Source organism: Castanea sativa, chromosome 11, assembly GCF_040712315.1.
Source record: "Castanea sativa cultivar Marrone di Chiusa Pesio chromosome 11, ASM4071231v1".
Lineage (NCBI taxonomy): Eukaryota > Viridiplantae > Streptophyta > Magnoliopsida > Fagales > Fagaceae > Castanea > Castanea sativa.
In genome coordinates, this window is record NC_134023.1 from 51797588 (window position 1) to 51818358 (window position 20771).

The window sequence follows — 20771 nt, forward strand, 5'->3', positions numbered from 1 at the left end:
CAGACATCTAACATTTTTGACAATTCCACAACTACAGCTAGCCACTAAAACTCAATCAAGGACGCAACGTACGCACTTAAATATATACGAACAGTGAGTACATATAGCCATGCATGAAAAAAGTTGTTACCATACAAATAGTGAAATACACACCCTATGTGTTCGGTATGGACGGTGCTATCACTTTGGCCGCTAGGAATACGAACAAAGTCGAAAATTAGCGGCGTGGAAGTCCTCTACTTCTACACTTGCTAGCTTCCCACGAAACAGGTCGGTGCATTTTCTAAGTTTCAAACTTTCAACCATATATGAGCTATGCTCAAAAATGTTAATACGTGTAAATAAGGTCGGCACCAGAGGGCAAACTCATCAACATGACCCCGGGTATCACGTGGTAGCCGATGAATGATTAGATTTTCAATCATTTTGATACCCCCAAAGAAGAAAACAACGTTTGCCTTTTCCACTTTTCCAATTTCCATGTACAATATGATATACCTAACTCATCACAAAATGAACAGTACAAGATCTTCAGCTAGCTGAGTAGAGCTCAACTTACTCAACATCCAAATGGGGCCTCACAACCAACATGAAGAATCTAGCTTTTGATCCCAAAAAAAAAAAAAAGGAATCACAACGCCCACCAAACCCTCCCTCATTTGCCATCCGTCAATAGCCTTATAACTCGACACTTTTTACAAGTTTCTAAACAACTAAAATTTACGGTTATTAATTAAGGTTTTAGAGTTTGTGTTTTCAAGCCTTGACTCTTTTGTCTACGATAATTATCAATCAGCATTCTAGCAGAGGCTCTAAAGGGACACGTGGAGCTCACAAAGCCGTCCACCAAGTGTAGGTATGTCTTGAGCTCGTGACACGTGGCGAAGTTGAAGCCGTTGAGGTACGGAGAGTCCCTACTACTAAGTCTTAGCTCTCTCCCAACCTCTGCGTAAACCCACTGCGTGTCCTCCACGCGCTTCTGTATCCAGCTGGGTATCAACCCAGCCAGTTGTAAATCTCTGCTGCACGACATGTCGTGTTGGTCGTCGTTGTCGTTTTCATTGCTGTTGTCGATGACAAAACCGGGTACTTTGGTTATTAGGTCATCGGAGTTCACGATGCGTAGGACCTTGGTCCCTTGTTTTTCTAGGACACGCCGAAAGCTCCGATTGCCGACACGTGGCCCGCCGAACGAGATCACCGTAACGAGCGGTGCGCGTTTGAAAGCGGTTTTGATATCGTACGCCGCGAGCGTAGCTAAGGCCGCACCGAGGCTGTGTCCCGTGATCGTCAAGCTAAGTGGCTCGTCACCGTACGATTGGAGCAGCCTCGAGATTTCTTCGCGTACCATGGTTTGCAAGCTGCTCGAGCACTTGGTGCCCGAAGTGTAAAGACTGAGGAACCCACTCTCGACCATGGGTCCATCGTTGCTGTTGTTGTGGTTGTGGTTGTGGTTATGACCCACTTGGGTCAACGTGGCTCGGAGATTCTCGAGCCATTCCAAGCAAGTGGCTGTGCCTCGAAACGCTATCACTACGTCTCTTCGACCGAGCCTGGCGATTTCTTCCTTGTCTTGACACACCGCAACGTAGCCAATCCAGCTCGACTTTGTGACAGCCCAACTGGGTGCTTTTTCGATCCAACGTGGGAGCTGAATACCCGAGGTTGCACGTAGATTCTTGGTCAGACGGTAGCCAGTTTGAGCTAAGCCTGACTTTTCGAGCAATGAGCTTTTGGGGAACAAGCAGGTGGCGTAGGAAGGCGAAGAAGGGTCGAAATCGAAGGACTTGTACGCAGCCTCGACGAACTGGCCGTACCTGAGGATTTCGCTGCGTAAATTATCGTCGAGCGGGTCGAGCAAGCCGTCCCAGTTTCGAATGCCTTGGTATTCCTTCCATTTCTTGCCGAGTTTGACGCTTTTTTTTGTGGGCATGAAATGGTAAGGAAAAGTGTTGGATTTATTGGTAGCGCTGAGATCAATGGGATCGAGTAAGCGTTCCCAGTGCTTTAATGGTTGAGTTTTGTGGTGGACCAGCTTCTTGTTGTTGTTTAGCTTAGGTGGTTGAGTGAGGGTGTAGGCGCAGGAGTAGTGAGTTGGTTTTGGAGTTGGGGTTGAAGGTTGGTTAAATGTGCATGGCCGTACGGGTCTCATTGATAGTTTCATTATTTTGGTGGTGGGGTTTTGTACCTATAAAATAAAATAAAAAAAATTGTTGTGTTTAGAACCTTAATATTAAAGGGACTTAAGAGAAAAGAGAGAGCAGGTAGTAGCGTTGGATCAATAATATCGATATTGATCACTGCTAGCTAGATGCTCAGTTTGCACTTAGATGATCTCATAAAGAGGCCTTTTTATAAGGTACAGAAAGTCCATACTTGGCAGAAGAGAAAAGATTTTTCACATATTTGATCCGGCCCCTACAAAGGGGGAAAATAATAGAGAAGAGAGAGAAGGAGAAAGAATTTTATATACTGTACACTGTGAGTGAGAGAGAGAGAGCGAGGTATTATATCCAGTTGGCGGGGGAGAAGAGTGATTTAACTGGAAAAACCGCACTTGGGTCCACAAATTTTGGTGATGGACGATTGGGATGATGATAGATAGTCCGTGTTACTCGTTAAGCATGTCACCAATCATAGTAATATCAAAGGTGATTTATAATGCATGCGAGTTTGAAAATTGTAAATTCAAGTAAATTTTTTTTTTTTGATAAGTGCGGAGATTGAATTTCGAGCAATAAATTACTACTGAACCCAGTATCAACTCGCCTAGTTAGACAGTAATAGTAATATGTATTATTTGTTGTAGGTTAGAGTGGTAGCCCATCATATTTGTAAAGATCTCATACTAAGTACGATAAAAGTTTAAGTTGGTTGAGTACAGTGATTACACTTTTTTTTTTTAATTTTAAGCATAAATGGGGTATGATTTGTGAAATTAGTGTCACATCCAACGAAGCTGGAGTGTTTGACTAGGCCGAAATCTATTAACCCAAATACGACAAGTTCTTCTTTCCGTCCGAATCAAAGCTACGCTGACACGTAGTATAAATCTATATCCCAGCTCGGCTCAATGTTAGCCACTTTTTTTTTTTTGGGTGGAACTGGGCCAGTTAAAGAGACTTATTGGGCCGAAGGAGGAAACAAAACACGTTGCTTTGTAATAATTGTTTTTCAGTTTACGTAAAAAGTAAAAACTTAAATTAATAAATAATAATTGTTTGTGAACAATTTTACATGCCTATCTCATGAGTTAAATGTGTGCATGTGTCTTGCTGCACACTTCAAACTTTGCAAGTACCTCCTATAGAACTTTCCTTTAAGTTTCTCAAGGAAATTCCATTCCTTTGCTTATGATTTCAATTTTTTTTTTTTTTTTTGGTGGGGTCGTTGTACGTAGTATTTCATATTTTATAAGTATACAATAATATAAATGTTTTACTTTCATTTCTGATGTAATTTAGCTTATGGAAGATATGTATAATCAATTTGGGTGATTTTAACAAATTAAGTCATAAGTTTGCATGTTATAATTTAGAACATGGAACATCATATATACATGGATTGGAAGAAAGCAATTTTTCTTTTCTATTTTTCTTGCCAAACAATTTGGAGATTAAAAATAATATAATGTTAATTATATGTGAATCTCTGGGTGTCTAAAACTTTTAGCAGCTTCCTGTTAATGAGTCCAACAAACGAAGTACAATCAGATTGTTTCAATATTTTTTTTTTTTAAATATATATATATATATATATATATATATATATATATATATATATATATATTATGGCATTTATAGATAACGTTTATTTATTGTCGGTTTTGAAACCCCCTTTTTCAGGCAACCTTATACATCAATTTGCTTGCCAATTATTTCCTTGATGCATTGGATGAAAGAAGTTACTAGGAAAGAGATAAAAATATTTTCCTAAAATGCTTGAACACTTGGGAGGATTCTAAACACTTTTTCTGCCACTTTATCTTCTTAATTAAGGATATAGTTTTTTGTTACATTCCATGACCTTGATAGGGTTGCATTGTATAAATTGTAACATAGAATAATGTCTTAACTAGCTAGTTGTGGAAGTAATTTTCAAAGGGTCGTTTAGGCCAAAAAGTTAATACACCGTCGTATTTTGACATCCTTCTTAATTTCAACTTTCTGTTAAAATAATTTCACAGAATTAAATGACTAATAGAACATAGTAAATTCAAGTGATCCCAATTCTCTTTCTCAAAAGAAAAAAAAATCCTAATTCTTGAAAATATGCTCTCTCTCTCTCTCTCTCTCTCTCTCTCTCTCTCTCTCTCAAAACTTTGATGTTAAATTATACATTCTGTTTCTTTAGCTATTTAGTCTTTGTGAAGTGGAAGTTTCCTTCCAATTCCTAACACACACACACTTATATTAGAATTTAGAAGTGCAACTATGATACTCCAAGACTATCTATCCCAGGCAAAGTAAAAATTTAAGTTCATTTCAATTGGGGTGCTGGCTAGATCATTCATGGGTGAGATCTCTTGGCTAGCATCTATACACGTACGTATGAGAACCTCTGTGGTCAATATTTTATGTCATAATTGAGGGCCTTCAAATATCTAATTTTGAAGGCATTTGCTGCGCTATAAAGGCCCACTCCTTTTTCCCTTTCTAGCTTCTTTATGAGGGAGCTCAGAAACCTTCAAGGCATAAAATTATTGCGTTGTTCCTATAAATGGCTTGGCCACTTTACTTTAAATTTAGTTTATCTATTCTCAGAGCAAGATCCGAGTGTCCCAGTGTGGTGCACCCAGAATGCCAAGTACACTACTATAGTCTTTGATTGCTAAAGAGCTACGTTGACATTTAACTTTGAGCACATACTGCATAATGCACCCACCTGTATAAGGATAACTGTACCAACTCATGCCATAATTATAAAGGAAATGATTGCATGCCATCAATGATCAATGTATGGATATCACCTCTGAGATTTCTGAGAACTGCTTGAATATATTAGCAAAAAACCAGAGAGAGAGAGAGAACTGCTAGAATATATATATATAAATCCAGATTTTTATTATTTTGTGGTCCATGGATCTCTATCTTCTTTTTTAATTAGAGATCTATTAGATGTATAAAACATCAAAGGGTAGTCTTTAATATATATCATTGTTTGTAAGGGTTACCTATGGTTCTCATAAACAAAGAAATCAATTTGTGTGCAAGTAACAAAGAAATCTTAATTCTATTTTGTGTTGCAAGTCTTGTAATCATTGTTAGTTTAGGATTTAGCCTACTACAAATACCTACTATATATGAGTTTATTGTAAACACAAAATTGAGTAGTAAAGATGTAGTAGGCTCAAGGACCACCAATGTTCGCATTTAAAGAAAGAGAAATGATGTTACTCTAGTAAACTACTACTTGATAAATACAAATTTTTGTCCACTTTTTGTGTTCTACTTTATATTTTATCAATCACAACTTATCATGAATTGTTTTTTCACTTTCTTTATTTAATAAATAAAATTTAAAAAAAAAAAACTCACATAGTATATTATATTGGAGGATAAAATGTAATATAAAAAGAGAGACAAATGATTTCTATTAGTATCTTGATAGCTTTGACATCTCCTCCTATAGTCCTATTAGTTAAGTTAATTAAACAATGATAGTTCTAGAGGTAATCTCATCATGTGGTCTTATTTGTGACTGCAATATTGGTAATTTTATTAGATTTCTTAATGAATCTGGGCTTCACTTCCTGCTGTGTTTTAGAACCATGAGCTAGCTGTACGCAAAGGATTATGTTTAGAATGATTTATGGGTTTGTCAAATCTTATCCTAAATATAGACTCCATTTTAGTTCAATGATTTATTACTACTTATAATTTCTTGATTTCTCCATGTTACTCTATTGGATTCCAATTGCAATGCTATTCTATCTAAAGATGGCGAGTGTCTATATATACAGAAATGTACATAAAGAAGCTCATCCATGCGTATCTAACATCGTTGTGTGGCCAACTTTTGAGACCTTTATGCATATTTCAGTGCTACGTAACCTGATCTTGTATTTGTTAGTAGTTTTACAAATATATATCTGCTTTCAATACAAAAACAAACCCAAAAAAAATGCTAAGAGAGAATAATTAATAAAAGCATGGAATGCATGCATTTTCTTTTATCATATTTATAAAAGTGTTTACCTTGATAATATATATCTTGTGCCCATCAATTATACAACTATAAGGACGTAAGGTACAATTATGTAGGTTAAATACACCCCTCGTCCATTACATTTATAAACATCTCTCCATCAACAACATCTCATAAATTATGCTTGAGATTGAACTACGTGTGGGCTGGGAGGACCAAGGCCCCCCACCTCTTAAGATTTTGAAAAAATAACGAACAGTATACATAGCTATACAAAATTTGTAACTTTTGACCCTAAATTGTATATACTTGCCCCCTGCCCCCTGCCCCCTGCCCCCCTCCCCAAATATTTTTACAAATTGACCTATGAAATTTTCCAAATTGTTTTGATCAAGCCATCTTTCTGCTCTATTGTCCCAAAAAAATCAAGAAAATCCATTAGACAAAACAATTCATAAACCTGGATAATTAGAAATACTAACACTGGCAAAACTTTTTTTGGTTATGCTTGCCTCCCTATGTTCAAATCCTAGTTCTATCCCTAAGTCATGCCCCTCAAATTATCCAATCATAAGGATACATAGAAATAGCCGCTTTAACCATCATTCAAGCGCATATAAAGAACCTCAGACATTTGGTTTTGGTGATTCACAGGTCTGGTAGGATATCATTTATATGTGTCTATATATTTAACAAGGTTTGGTGACTATAATATACATGGTTTTTGGTGATTAATAACTGAACCTTGTTAAATATATAAACACATATATGCTTATATATTTAACAAGGTTCTATTATCAAATGGTATTATACAAATAGCAATATCTATTTCACACATTCACACACATAGTATACACACTCACCACTTTTGCACATAAATCATGACTTGAAGTCACTATTTTCAAGTCATGATTTTAGTTAAAAAAAACTAAATGTTTATAATTTTATATTATGTGTGCAAGTGAGAGTGAACATACACAATAGAAATTTGTCTTATAAAAATTCCTATGTTTTTTTTTACAAAACACAACTTTCCAAAAGTTTTTAAAGACACGTCCGAGAGTTACTTTTATACATTGGCTTGAAAACCACGAAACCCGAACCTAGTACATTACGTGTGAAGAAACGAATCAGAAAAATAATTTTTGCTCAAATCTTGATGGGCCGAGATTGTCTTGATGGCTCGAGCTAACTAGTGCTCGATCTGTCGAGAAGTGATCAAATTGGAGTCGAGATCTAATAAACTTGAGTCTTCATGATGCTTGAGCCTCGAACTTATATTGGACTTGAAATAGGTTTCAAACACACTAAACACGCACTAAGGTTCCAAGAATTTGGTTACATAGGGTCACGGACTCACAGTTTGAAAATATAACCCTCTATGAACTCAACATAAGGATTAGTGAGTAGTTTCTATTCAATATGTATATGGAGAAGCTAATTGATGAGTATGTGACATCGTTGAGGGGCCAACTTTGACCTTGTGCATAGTTTAGTGGTACGTACCCTAATGATTTATGTTTTGTTCTTCTGTGGGACACTGGGTTGATACATGCTGAAAATCAATATAACCTCCACTATGTATCTTGTGCCTGTTTTTTTTTTTTTTCGAGAAAGAGTTGATTGGAGGTATTTGAAATAATAAAATGTGATTGAAAGCTGATTTTTATAAAACTATTTACAGGTCCTAACAAGTACAAAATACATAGGGGAGGTTATATTGATTTTCAACATGTATCAACCTATAGTGTCCCACAGAAGAACAAAACATAAATCATCCCTGTACGTAGCACCAAAATGTAAGTATCTTGTACTTGTTAGGACATGTAAATAGTTTTATAAAATTTAGCTTTCAATCACGTACGTTTTATTATTTCAACTACCTCCAATTAACTCTTTCTCAAAAAAAAAAACAAAAAAAACCCTCCAATCAATAGGTGGTGATGTAGGACCCAAATTTTATCCATGGCTTATGCATATCCCTTCACTTTCCTTTTGTTTTTTTTCATTTTTTGGCCGCACACAATACTATTAGCTATTACTAACCCAAAATGCAAAAACCACATTTTTTTTCACATGGGTGAATGATAGACCAAGATCACATTTGGCATGAGTTTATTACACTTATGTGAAAACATGGCACGAGGTATTAGCACCAAATGTAAGCCTGACTAAGCCAAGCTAAAGCAAGCCAGCCGAGATTTGACCTATAGCATGTGAACTAAGCCAACCTCTTCAATACATTATGAAATCACCTTCTTCTTCTTTTTTTGCAGTGTGACATCACTGACATTAATAGAATTTTTCATGTTTTATTTATTTATTTGTAGACATCAGGAAATGCATGTTATGAGTTTTTAACCTACAATTTTATCCTCCATTTCATTCTTTCATAACACATATATAGTTCTAACAATGTGAGAAGTCCAAATAGAATGGTCTACTTTTTCTCATGAAAATTGTATACCCCAATAATTAATGTCTACTTTCAAATTTTCTTCCAAGTAAGTTCAGCCACCTTATAATATGTTTCCTTTTACCCAAATTGGCACTTTCTTTCTTCTTTTTTTAGCATTCTTTAATTTGTTAATTTCTAAGTTGCTAAACTAATTTGCTCAATGAATATACAATTAATGAAAATCAATTACTTAAAACTAATTGAAAATAAAAATTAGCTTATTGAATGAATTTTGTTAACACAAATTAGTGGTTAATTAAGTCACATTATTTTTTGTGGATTTTGATGTTGTGCATGTTAATTAAATGTAATTATCATATTATAGTATTAATTATTATTTTCAATTAATATATTAATTATTTCATAGGACCATATATATATATATATTTATATAGATTGCTAAAACAATTTTTGATTATGTGATCTTGGCAACAAATTGGCTTTATACATCTATGAATAATTTGAGAATTGACTAATGGATATCAATGGAAAATATAAGGTGCAACGTATAAGAAATTGTCTACAAGCTAGTTTACCTTTTTCTTAAATAGGTGATCATAATTCTAAGTTAATTAGGGTTCACGCTCTTTAGATAACTACCCTGTCAAATATTTGCTTATCAAATTAGACTCATGCACTTGGCCCCATAATTGTATGTCTAATCAGTATTACTCTACAATCTTTCGACTACAAATTGGTTTTTGGTTTTATTTGATTAATATTGATTTCCAAATCATCTTTGTCCTATTTCCTACATAAGGTTAAACGAGAAACTAAGACAGACATGAATCACAACTCTCTTATTTCTTGGTCCCTAGATACTAGCTAGAGGTAGAATTTGAATTTCCTTTCTTGATTACGTTGGTTTTCAATTCACCTTATCCGAAGCAATAAAGAAAGAATTCGATTTTTGACCAATTTCGGCTTCTAATTAAGAATCTAATTAGTACTACTTAACACGCCTAGAGACTAGAGACTACATTTCTTTTTTATAGACTAAAATTCATTCTGACGTTGATTCTTACACTAATGGGAAAACAAACTTGGCTTCCTTGAAAGTTGAAATAGCCTTTGTTTTTTTGGGTTACATCCTCTCTGTTTCCATTTTCTAAACGAGGTAATAATATATACAAAGAATTTGGTTTCTAAGATCATGTCTCATCCAATTCAAATGTCCAGTCATGACCCACATGCGAACAAAGGTGAAGGGATGCATAGTAAATTTAGTGGTGAATTCGAAAATTTACCAAAACAAAAACCAAAAAAAAATTGTGTATCTGGATAACTAGTTTTTAGAGTAGGGGAGCTAGTGCAGTAAATATTTGAAATGCTTGTGGGTGCTTTGCAATTTTTGGAGGATGCACTGCTGCCAGATTTGTTTTCTAAGGAAAAATAATGAACAAGTTTTCTAATGCAGAAATATCTTTCCTATGGCTATGTGCATGTTTTGAATTGGACGTAGTTCTCAATTCCCAACTGATGTGGGTAATGGGACTCTCCAGTCTTCACATCTGCCCAAAAAAAAGAAAAGAAAAGAAAAGGGGGACTCTCATCGTGGGAACAAACAAGAAAAAATAATTGTTCTTTTAAAAAAAAACAACGAAAAATAATTATTCTAAAACAAACAACGAAAAATAATAAATATAGAGGCCTCAATAGTTCAATGACCATTTTGAACCTTCATTGACCAAATTGGCCCTGCCCACCTACCTCATTTTTATTTTATTTTTTGAGAAACGTCATCATTTAAAGAAGGAAAATGTTTATCTCCAATCTAATTTGAAGATAAACCCTTTAAACTCTTCTTAATTATATGTTTTTATTAGATATAATTTTGAAAATTTAACGGTTGGATTACATGTTCTTATTGTATCTTCCATTCTTACAAAATTTCAAGAAAATCAAATATCAATAGCTATTTCATTAATGAAATGTTTAAATTTCAAGTTTTTATAATAAAAAATTATATGTAAAAAATAAATATATTGATCAAATAGTTAATAACACTGAAATTTAAACAAAATTTTACATGCAGTAAGATTTTCAAATTTTACATTCAATAAAAATATGTAAGAAAAATTCAAATGGTTTGGTTCGGAAAGAAACCCTATAATATTTAGTAAGTACTATACTTTGAGCACGGTATGGTATGTCAGCATTCATGATTTTTTTTCCCCCCTGTTGTAGCTTTGAACATTGAAACTTTATATGCAATAACCTTTTGAGCAAAATTTTTTCTTTTTTCTTTTTCTTTTCTGCTTTTCTGTTCTTGCTTTTGGGCTGGACGCGGTTTGGGTCAATGAGAAAATGTGCAGTAAGAATTTGGTGTGGCACACATAATCGTTTGAAGTTTGAACGATTTACAAAATTACAATATGAAAAGGTGTCCTCTATGAGTTTAAAAACATAACCTTTTGAGCAAATGCTTGGAAGCCTGAAGTCATAGAGACAAATTTCCAACATGATTTTCAAGTTATTTAATTAATTAATTAATTAATTAAGGATGCCCCATTCAAAGCTAAATGGAATTAATTAAGTTAAGGGACAAAATTTAGTTACAAAATTGGTTGTAATTTAAGACTGCAACATTACTCAATATAATTAATTGGAAGTGAATTTTGACAAATATATTCACCATTGGTTACATCTTCTTATATCTTTCATGCTTACAAAATTTCTAGAAAATTAAAGATCAATATCTACGTCATTAATAAATTATTTAAATTGAAAATTTTTTAATTTAAAATTATGCATAAAATATAAGTTTATAGATCATATAGTAAATAATATCGAATTAATAAAAAATTTGACATTTTTATTAAGAGCATAAAAACCATGCAATTCAATAGTTAGATTTTTAAAATATATAGTAATGTTAATTATATTGAGTAAAATTGTAACCTTAGATTACAACCAATTTTATAATTGAAATTTGTCCATAAGTTAATAACCATTGTCACTACCATAGTTCTACAGCACATTAATCAATTTATTTTGAGAAGGGGAGAAAAAGCCATCTATATGATTCTATCCGCTCGATGATAGATCACATCATATGTATATATATGAGAAACATATCACATCATATATAAATTCTAGACATAGTTACATATAATTTTTTTTTTTCCATTTAAATTTTAAATTTTAAAATTTTTCATAATGAAATTGACAATTTTCTTCAACTCAAAATCTACTATCAAAAGTAAAAATACTATATATTTTTTATTCTATTTCAATTTTTTTTTCTCTTTTATTTTTTAATTATTTCTTATTTTATTGTCAAAAAATTTAGTTGATACAAATATATTTCTTTTTTCCTTTGTGAATTTTTCAAAAGTTTTGTCAAATAATACAAGCTATAATATATTTTGTGTCGTTGATATGTACAGGAATAAACATACTCCTAATTATGTTTTCTAAAAAAATTAATCCTATAAAATTCCGTATTCAAAATAGATTAATTAAACCCAGGCCCCACTTTAAAAGGAGAATTAGTATAGATACAAGGAAAATTTTAATCATAATAAGTTGCCTCCCCATTTGTTGAGGTACCCTACTCCCAACCAATACAAATAAAGAAATAAGAAACATTTTATGATTTTTTTTATAAAAAAAATGCCAAATATCATTAAAATTTAGCTCATGAGTAATTTTAGTATCTAAAATTTAAAGTGTTTGCTTTTAGTCCCTAACAAATTTAAAGTAATTGTTTTTAGTTCTTGAAAATTTTAAATCATTGATTTTGATCCGTAATAAACTTAAAGAAATTGCTTAATTTTAATCCCTATTAAACTTCAATGATTAAAATCATTTATGGACTTTTAGAAACTAACTGTGTGTGCATATATATATATATATATATATATATATATATATTATATTTTGAAAATGAACTAACCATATGTTTGAGAGAGAGAGAGAGAGAGAGAGAGAGAGAGAGGGGTTGGAGGGCTAGTGACCAACTATTATTCTGGTAATTTAATGAATAACTTTTACCATGCATTAATTGAAATTTTGTTTTACATATTTACTATAAAAATAAAAAAATAAAAAAAGTTCCTTTTTAATGAGAAAATAGAGAATGTGATTTTTTTTTTAACTTTAATTTGTGTCAATGTTTTAAATATTCTAATGCTTGGCTCCTGAGATCCCGATCACCATGTAATAGTAAATTAATTGTTGAAATTAAAAGTTAAAATTTCACTTCTTAAATCCGAAAACTGATTGATGTCTTGGTCTCTGTGGTTGTATAAGAGATCTGGGGTTCAATCCCTGTCTACACTAAAAACTGATTGGTGTCTTGGTCTGATGATAAAGAGCAATTATTAAGAGCGAACGTCATAGATTCAAAACTCTCTCCAAAAAAAAAAAACTTTTACATCTTACACCAATATAATAATTAAACAGTGTAGTTATTACACCAGATTCAAATATTGTCTCCGACATCTACATTCAGTAGATTCGGGTGACCTAAGAACTAGAAAGATCTTCTTAGTTAGATCTAGATCTAACTCCTTTGGTTGAACTTCAATGACTACATGAACTGCATTTATGTCTTGTTAGAGTCATGCTTACTAGTAAGAACTAGTTCTTCAAACCTTGTCCGTAGCTAGGACTAGTACGTAGTACCCTAATTTCATTGCGAAAGAGACTCAAACCTTGTCCGTGGCTAGGACTAGTACGTAGTGCCCTAATTTCATTATCTTCGTAAAGGCCATGGCCTTTACACGATGAACCTAACATTAAATATACACATACGCATTGTCAAATCATAGAGTATCAACTTGAATGTGCACAATCATATTAATTACCATTATTTTTTTATTGAGATTGAACTATCAGTACGTATGAATAACGTGCTAACAAATTGAGTGTCTGATAATTCAGCAAAAAAAAAAAAAAGTGTCTGATAGTATGAACAACAAATCTCATATATATAATAAATCTCATTTGATAGATTGTATAGCTTCATAAACATAATAGTGTGTGAAAAAAAAAATACCTTTTAGATAGAACATATATTTTCACCGATGGATATTTCTATGAAGAGATAGATCTCATCTGATTTTGGATGCATTATTCTTTCTACACACATAGTAATCAAGGACAAAATCAGGATCTGAATCTAGGGGGCAAGCATAACTAAAAAAAAAGTTTCACCGGTGTTTGTTTTTCTAATTATCCAGATTTATGAATTGTTTTGTTGATTTGTCTAATGGATTTTCTTGATATTTTTGAGGCAATAGAGCAAAGGGATGGTTTGATTAAAACAATTTTTACAAAATACTTGGGGAGGGGGGGCAAGTATAGACAATTTAGGGTTAAAAGTTAGAATTTTTGTGTAATTACGTATACTACTCGTTATTTTTTCAAAATCTGAGGGGGTCTTGGCCCCTTAGCCCACATGTAATTCCGTCTCTAATAGTGTTCACCTCCTTAATTATATGTTTATATTCTTTGGAAAATAAAGAACTTCTCTTGCTTCCTCATTTGTTCAATTTTTCTATATATATACCCACACACATAGACACACAACTTCAAAGCATTGTTACAAATTCTACATGTTATTGGCGTGGAAGGTCCAAAAATTAGATGAGGGGCAAAAGATGAAGAGAAAATAAATAGTAGTAAGTGTACGTATGAGTGCCCTTATTTGCATGTTGACCAATTGACCTGATTTCAATCATAGTTTTTGTCTTTTCTAGGAGAGGTTTATTGCATCAAAACAAAGGCCAATTGACCTCTAGTCCAAGTTTGCTAGCAAGCATGAACTAGTTCTTCTACTTTGTTCTAGATCAACCTTCTTCTTCAATTTTCTATAAATTTTATTTTCCAAAGGACCAGCTGTTTAGATCATCTTCAAGATTCCAATCGAGAACATGTGATCCACGATGAACAAATAATGTCACAAATCGGTGCTTTTACCTGCAAAGACATATCATTATTAGAGGATCGAACCAACAAAACATTTGGACAAAAACTCAAATCTGCAAGCCTTTATTATCTTTTTAGAAAGTTAATTTAGAAATTAAGAACTCATACTGATAATTGATGTCTTAAATTTTCTTCTAGCAGCTAGGTAGACTAGGGATGGCAATTTTTCCTCGCCCCGCTTGACCCGCCCCTCCCCGCTTCGCCCCGTGCGGGTTTTCCCCGCCCCGCAAAAGTGATGAGGCGGGGATGGGGCGAGATTTTAGACCCGCACCACGGGACAGGGCGGAGATGGGTTTACACTTTTTAGACCCACCCCACCCTGCGTTAATAAGGATTAAATTGTAATTTTTTCATACTCTAAAATCCTACTATTTAAACAAAAATATCATCAGCTTATTTTATTCTACCTAACGTGGTTCTACCTCTCTTTTCTCTCAAGCAAAGTTGGAAATAAGGTACCAATTTTAACTCTTTTTTTTGTCTTTTCATTCATGATTCATATGTCTTTCTCAACTTACTTTTCATCATTAACATAATATGAGATTTTTGTGTCATACTATGAGATTTTTGTTGTGACATTGTCTTGTTAAACATTTAGATAATATTATTTAGTTTTTGCTAAAAATTAGTTTGATTTGATAGGATAAATTTATTTATAATTTTAAGTATATTTTTAATATTGAAACATGTCATTTTATTTGAAAAAATGGTAATAATTATAGGAAAAATTAACAAGAAATAAAGTTTTACAGTGTAGGGTGGGGCTTCGCGGGTCTTCACGGGACCTTAAGGGGCGGGGATGGGGCAAGAAAAATCTATACAGGGCGGGGGCGAAGATCCCATCTTTCGGCCCCACCCCGCTCCATTGTCATCCCTAAGGTAGACTAGTAGTCTAGTCTATATGGATTTGGTTGGTAAAATTAATATGTGAAACAGCTTTTGGAACTTCTATTGATTGACCGACTTTTGATGTTGATGGTCTTCACTCGAGCTCTAGGGTCAGAGCTCAATCCATACATACAATACAAGTGTGAACAAGTTTTTGTTTTATAGATTTTTAGCATATTCTTTCTCATCTATCAAGTAGTTTTAGCAAATAATAAAGACAACTGAACTGTTCCAACTTTCAATATGTGTAATAATATTAGAAACAAATATCTATTATATATCCAAAATTCTTGTGGTTCAATAGCATTCTTCAGTTTCTCGCATATAAGGAGAATTTAGAGGTTTGAATTCCCCTCTCCTACTTGCTATATGACTTAAAAAATAAAATACAATGAAATCTCATTATTCAAAATATCACTTCCAAGCAGAAAAGTATGAAACTAAAAAGAAATGAAGAGGAATAAATAATATACAAATCACTTATATAAATGGAATGTTTTCATGGTTCATTCATAGAGGAACCTGTGCAATTTTTTTTTTTTTTTTAAGAAACGAAAAAGGGGGCTCGCGTGTGTGGTAATCGCCTCACACCCCAGAAATTAGATTGGTAAGCCCAAAAATACCACCAGCGCACAACACATACCACTACTTGCATCCACATTTCATACCGTCGAGTCAGCTTTGGCCAAATGCTAGTTATGGTAACTTAGTACTTGTTTCGATAGTGCTGAAAAGCACTACGTTTGCATGTGTGTTTTTTTTTTTTAGAAGTGCGTTTTAGCAAAATTTATGTTTTTTCAGTAAGTCTCATACACTGTTCACGGGACCTACAAACTTCTTTTTTCAGCAAAATTTTCATTAAAAATAAGTTCCACGGTCATTTCACATATTTAAAAATTATTTTAATGTTTTCAATTTTTAAATTTTAACCAAATAAGCCATATCTAAACACACGGGCAGATAACACTTTCTTTGCATGGTTGACTAGTCCACCCATTTGTTCATATTGGCCTCCATTTAGATATGGCCCCCGACTTTGATGGCAAATCAACTTAATTAACGTGGACATATGACACTTTCTTTGCATGGTTGACCAGTCCACCAATTTGTTCATATTGGCCTCCATTTAGATATGGCCCCCGACTTTCATGGCAAATCAACTTAATTAAGGTGGATCCCGCAAACTCCAATCATTGCCTCCAATCTCAATGATTCTGGTCTATGCATACTAGTATGAACTAGTTCTTCAAATTTGATCCATTGTACTCTCATTCCCATTGAAGTTTTGAAAAATTATAATATTATTTGTTGCTTCTAGCTTGTTCTCTTCGAGTGGGTTTGAAAATGTTTATGTTTTTATGCATTTGATGCATGTTGTATTAAAAGAAGATATAAAGGGTGAGCTTTTTGCTACTGTTTCCATTTGGACTTGAAGTTTTGAAGTGACTAACACTTTCTTCGTTCATGTTTTTTACATGCCGATGCTGTGCATGCAAGAATGGACAAACCGCGTGGTTTCCTTGCGCATGATGATAGATTTTAGTCACTAAAGAGACAATTAAGTCTCTAAAAACTTGGTTTGGTTGAAATTGTGAGCAAGTATGAACTAGTTTAACAAAACCAAGTTTTTGAAGGCTTCATTGTCTCTTTCATGACTAAAATCTATCATCGAATGCACGAGGAAGGAAACCTATGTAAAAAGAGTAATGCTATAGTTATAAGATATTTTACATTAATACTTTTGTAAATTGTTATTGTAAAAAAACTTTACTAGTTCTCATCTAATCTCATCACTAACATGACTTTTTTCACTTATCAATAATGATTCACCGTATCAGTAGTTTATAAAAAATATTGTAAAATAGTTTATATCTTTAGTGTTTTTCATTTGAAAATTTGGGTGAGAAAAAGAAAACAATATTTACACTTTTGTGTAATGTATGTGTTACTCAACACTTGAGCATGTTTTGCTAATCAAAATCATTATCACAGAGAAAGAAAGAGAACAACTATTTACGTGCAAATCAACACTTTCTTGATTAGCAAACAACACTAAATATTGGTTTCTCTCTCTCTCTCTCTCTCTCTCTCTCTCTCTCTCTCTCTCTCTTTTTCTTTTTCTTTTTCTTTTTCAAGCATTCCACGATTAGATTCCCACACAATTCATATTTCACTCATTTCATAGGTTTTTGTGATACCGATGAACATGGTCTAATAAAATAGAAATCTTATATTTTACTTTTTGAATTTTACTTTATGTTTTATTAATTATAATATATCATGTATCTGATTTTTTTCTTCATTTTAATCTTTGATTATTTTATTAAAAAAATCAAATAATATGTGAGAAGTTATTATTGTAAAGTATAAAATCAAACACAAAAAGTGTGAGAAATTATTTTTATTCTAGTTTAATCCAACAATACCCTTCACTTCCAATGGACCTAATTTACTATAATCATTTTCTTTTCTTAGAGTAAGAACATAAGATAACATTTACCGAAATTATGGCCGTGATTTCTCACTCACTAATACATTAACAATTTAACATCCCACAACTAGTGTTTAGAACAAGAGCCAAAAAAAAACTACCATTAATACTAGTCATTATCCAATACATCTCATATATTATAAATTTGACTCTTTAAGCTCCCATCATTTTCGCTAGATGAAAAATGACCACATGAACATCTCATATACTATAAATTTGATTGCGTTCACTCCCGTCACTTTCACTAGATGAAAAATAACCACATGAAACATCTTTATATACTATAAGTTTGACTATTTAAACTCCCGTTACTGTTAATTAGATATAAAAAAATAACCACACGAATCTCTTATATACTATAAATTTGACTGTTTAAACTTCGATCACTGTCATTGGATAAAATAACTATTTAAACTGCCGTCACTGTCATTGGATAAAAACAACCACACGAAACTCTTATATACTACAAATTTGACCATTTAAACTCTCATCACTTTCACTGAATGACGACCACATGAACATCACTTTAATCAAAAAACATGATAACTCTTACCAAACACATACGTTCACTTGTTTACTTTTTGTCTAATAAAATGACAAATCAATCAACTGTTATTTTGAATAACACGGGTTTAGAGAGTTAATCTTTGATAATGTCGAAAATCGTCAGTAAGTCACACAGTCCTCACGTGCTCCCGATAAAGAACCTGCACAACATGAAAGCCGAAGACCTTAAGAGAAGTACCAATGTGGTACCGGCCAAATTAATACCCTCCGACGGTCAAGTTAGAGAAAATCTTTTATTCGCAACTCTAAAGTGCTAGAACTGAGATGAATTATGTGTACCTTGGTTTATGAGGGTTTTGGGGTATTTATAGTAGTATAGGGCCGAAATCTGCGCTTTGGCCAAGAAGTACTCTCCTTCTAGGAGAGTAACTCGTGGATTTTGGGTATCTTTTAGAGTTCTTTTCTTTATAGGAGTCTTTTTAATTAAGGTTAAGCGTGGGGCGCAAGAATTCTCCTTGTACACGTATGCGTGGAGACCAAGCAAGGTTATGGAGGTTCGCTTACCCTCTTCAACTTTGTTCCCTTCAACCCGCCAAGTCGTCCCTTTATTAGGGTCGTCAGCTTGTAGCATCGAATACACCAGGGTCATCACCCTATGACCTTCAGGCTGATGTCGTCAGCTTAATCCCTCCAGCCTAATCTCGTCGGCTATGAGTTGGACCCGCAAACATTTCAAGGAGATGGTTTAATGAGCAACGCTGACGAGATTGTTGTTCTCGTCGCCTTTAAATCCGTCAAGAGCAAATTGTAGAATTATCCTCATCAATCTTGTACCATAAAGCAACCGCAATGATGTTTGGTTCTAGGCTTGACATTGTGATTTTACTTTATTTGTGGTATCAGAAGTGGAGAGTACGCGAATTCATGTCAAATTTTTTGGATTTCAAACCTCGAATTCCACCACATGAAAACACATCTATGGAGATTATTTTTATCATTTATGTTATCTTTATTTGTGTTTATCTTTAGTATTGGATTAGCATTTGAGATTTTTTGGATTATCGTATTTGAGATTGTTAGGATTATCAGATTAGTATTTGAAATTGTTTAGGATTTATTTAGGAGAGTTTATCATTATCATTGTGATTCTTGGAAGCTGCATATGAAACTCCAGATAATTTCTTTTGTATTTTACAAACTATGATTATTATTATTATTATTACTAAGATTATTTGCAAAGATTGCATTAGGTTTGTTTGGTGGTGAATCCAAACACCTTAGATGGGAAGCCTAAGGTCTACGGTAGGACTAATCTAGGTAGGAAGCCTAGGTTGTCCTACATCAACTTGGTATCAGAACCTAACCCGATCACCCCTCTCAGCAACCCAAAATCACGTCTAACAACCCACACCTACACCCACCAGCAGAAAACAAATCAACCGCCAGATATGCCATTACTCAAATTCTTACCCCACGAGATTTGCAAACCAGAGCTAGAACCAATCCGTACCATATACCTCCTTTGGCCACATGAATTCTTCATCCCAAAACCAACAGAGAAACCCACTACTCCCTCCAAGCTTGTGACCCCAATTCATGCCCAACTCTGAAGACCACCACCAAATCAGAAATAGAAAAGCGTGAAAGTCAATGAACAACCGCCGATGACACTACTAGAATCACGCCTCCGACACGCTGTCACCATCGCTCCCACCATGCCGCTTCACACTTCACGGGTTCCATCACTGCGATCTGACTTGCAAACTCCGATCTCCACCATCGAGCACCACCAACAATGAACGCCTACGAGCCCATGCCACCTTTTAGCCAATGACTCTAGCGACGCTTCGTGACTACTACTGTTTCTTTCTCTTTTAGAGACGCTTCATGACTGCTTCTGTTTCTTTCTCTTTTAGTTTCCTCTATATCTAGTTTCGTTAGTTTCAGTGTTTAATGTTTGACGTGCTGCTGTTTGACACTTTGGCAGATTTTAGTTTTATATTGTAGTTCTTTCTTTCTTGTATTTAAAAAATAAAATAAAATAAAAAAGTCAAGCCAAGTCCAAAAGCAAGCAGAAATTTCAAGCATGTTCCACTTCCACTACACGTTAGGAACCACAAGCCCAATTTCATCATTTTTAGTAGCATGACCCACTGTCCAATAAGGCCCAGGTCATTAAGTCAACCCAACCAAGGTGTGGTCTTTCCTATCTTAATGAATTGAAATGCACTTTCAAAGTTAATATCAATATGTCTGCTATGTGCCTCAACTTTCCCTTCAATAACATGCTACTGCATTTATCCTTTGTTCTGCTAAAACTTTCACATGACTTTGTTATTTTGGCCC

At 33.7% G+C, this 20771-nt stretch overlaps 1 protein-coding gene across 1 annotated transcript; it reads right to left on the minus strand.

Annotated features, from left to right (window-relative positions):
• Nucleotides 1-388: 388 nt before the first annotated feature.
• Nucleotides 389-2164, minus strand: LOC142617940 (phospholipase A(1) DAD1, chloroplastic). Its single transcript, XM_075790914.1, has one exon. The coding sequence runs from the start codon at nucleotides 2162-2164 to the stop codon at nucleotides 734-736; it is 1431 nt and encodes a 476-aa protein (XP_075647029.1). The 3' UTR covers nucleotides 389-733.
• Between the last annotated feature and the right edge of the window lie 18607 nt (nucleotides 2165-20771).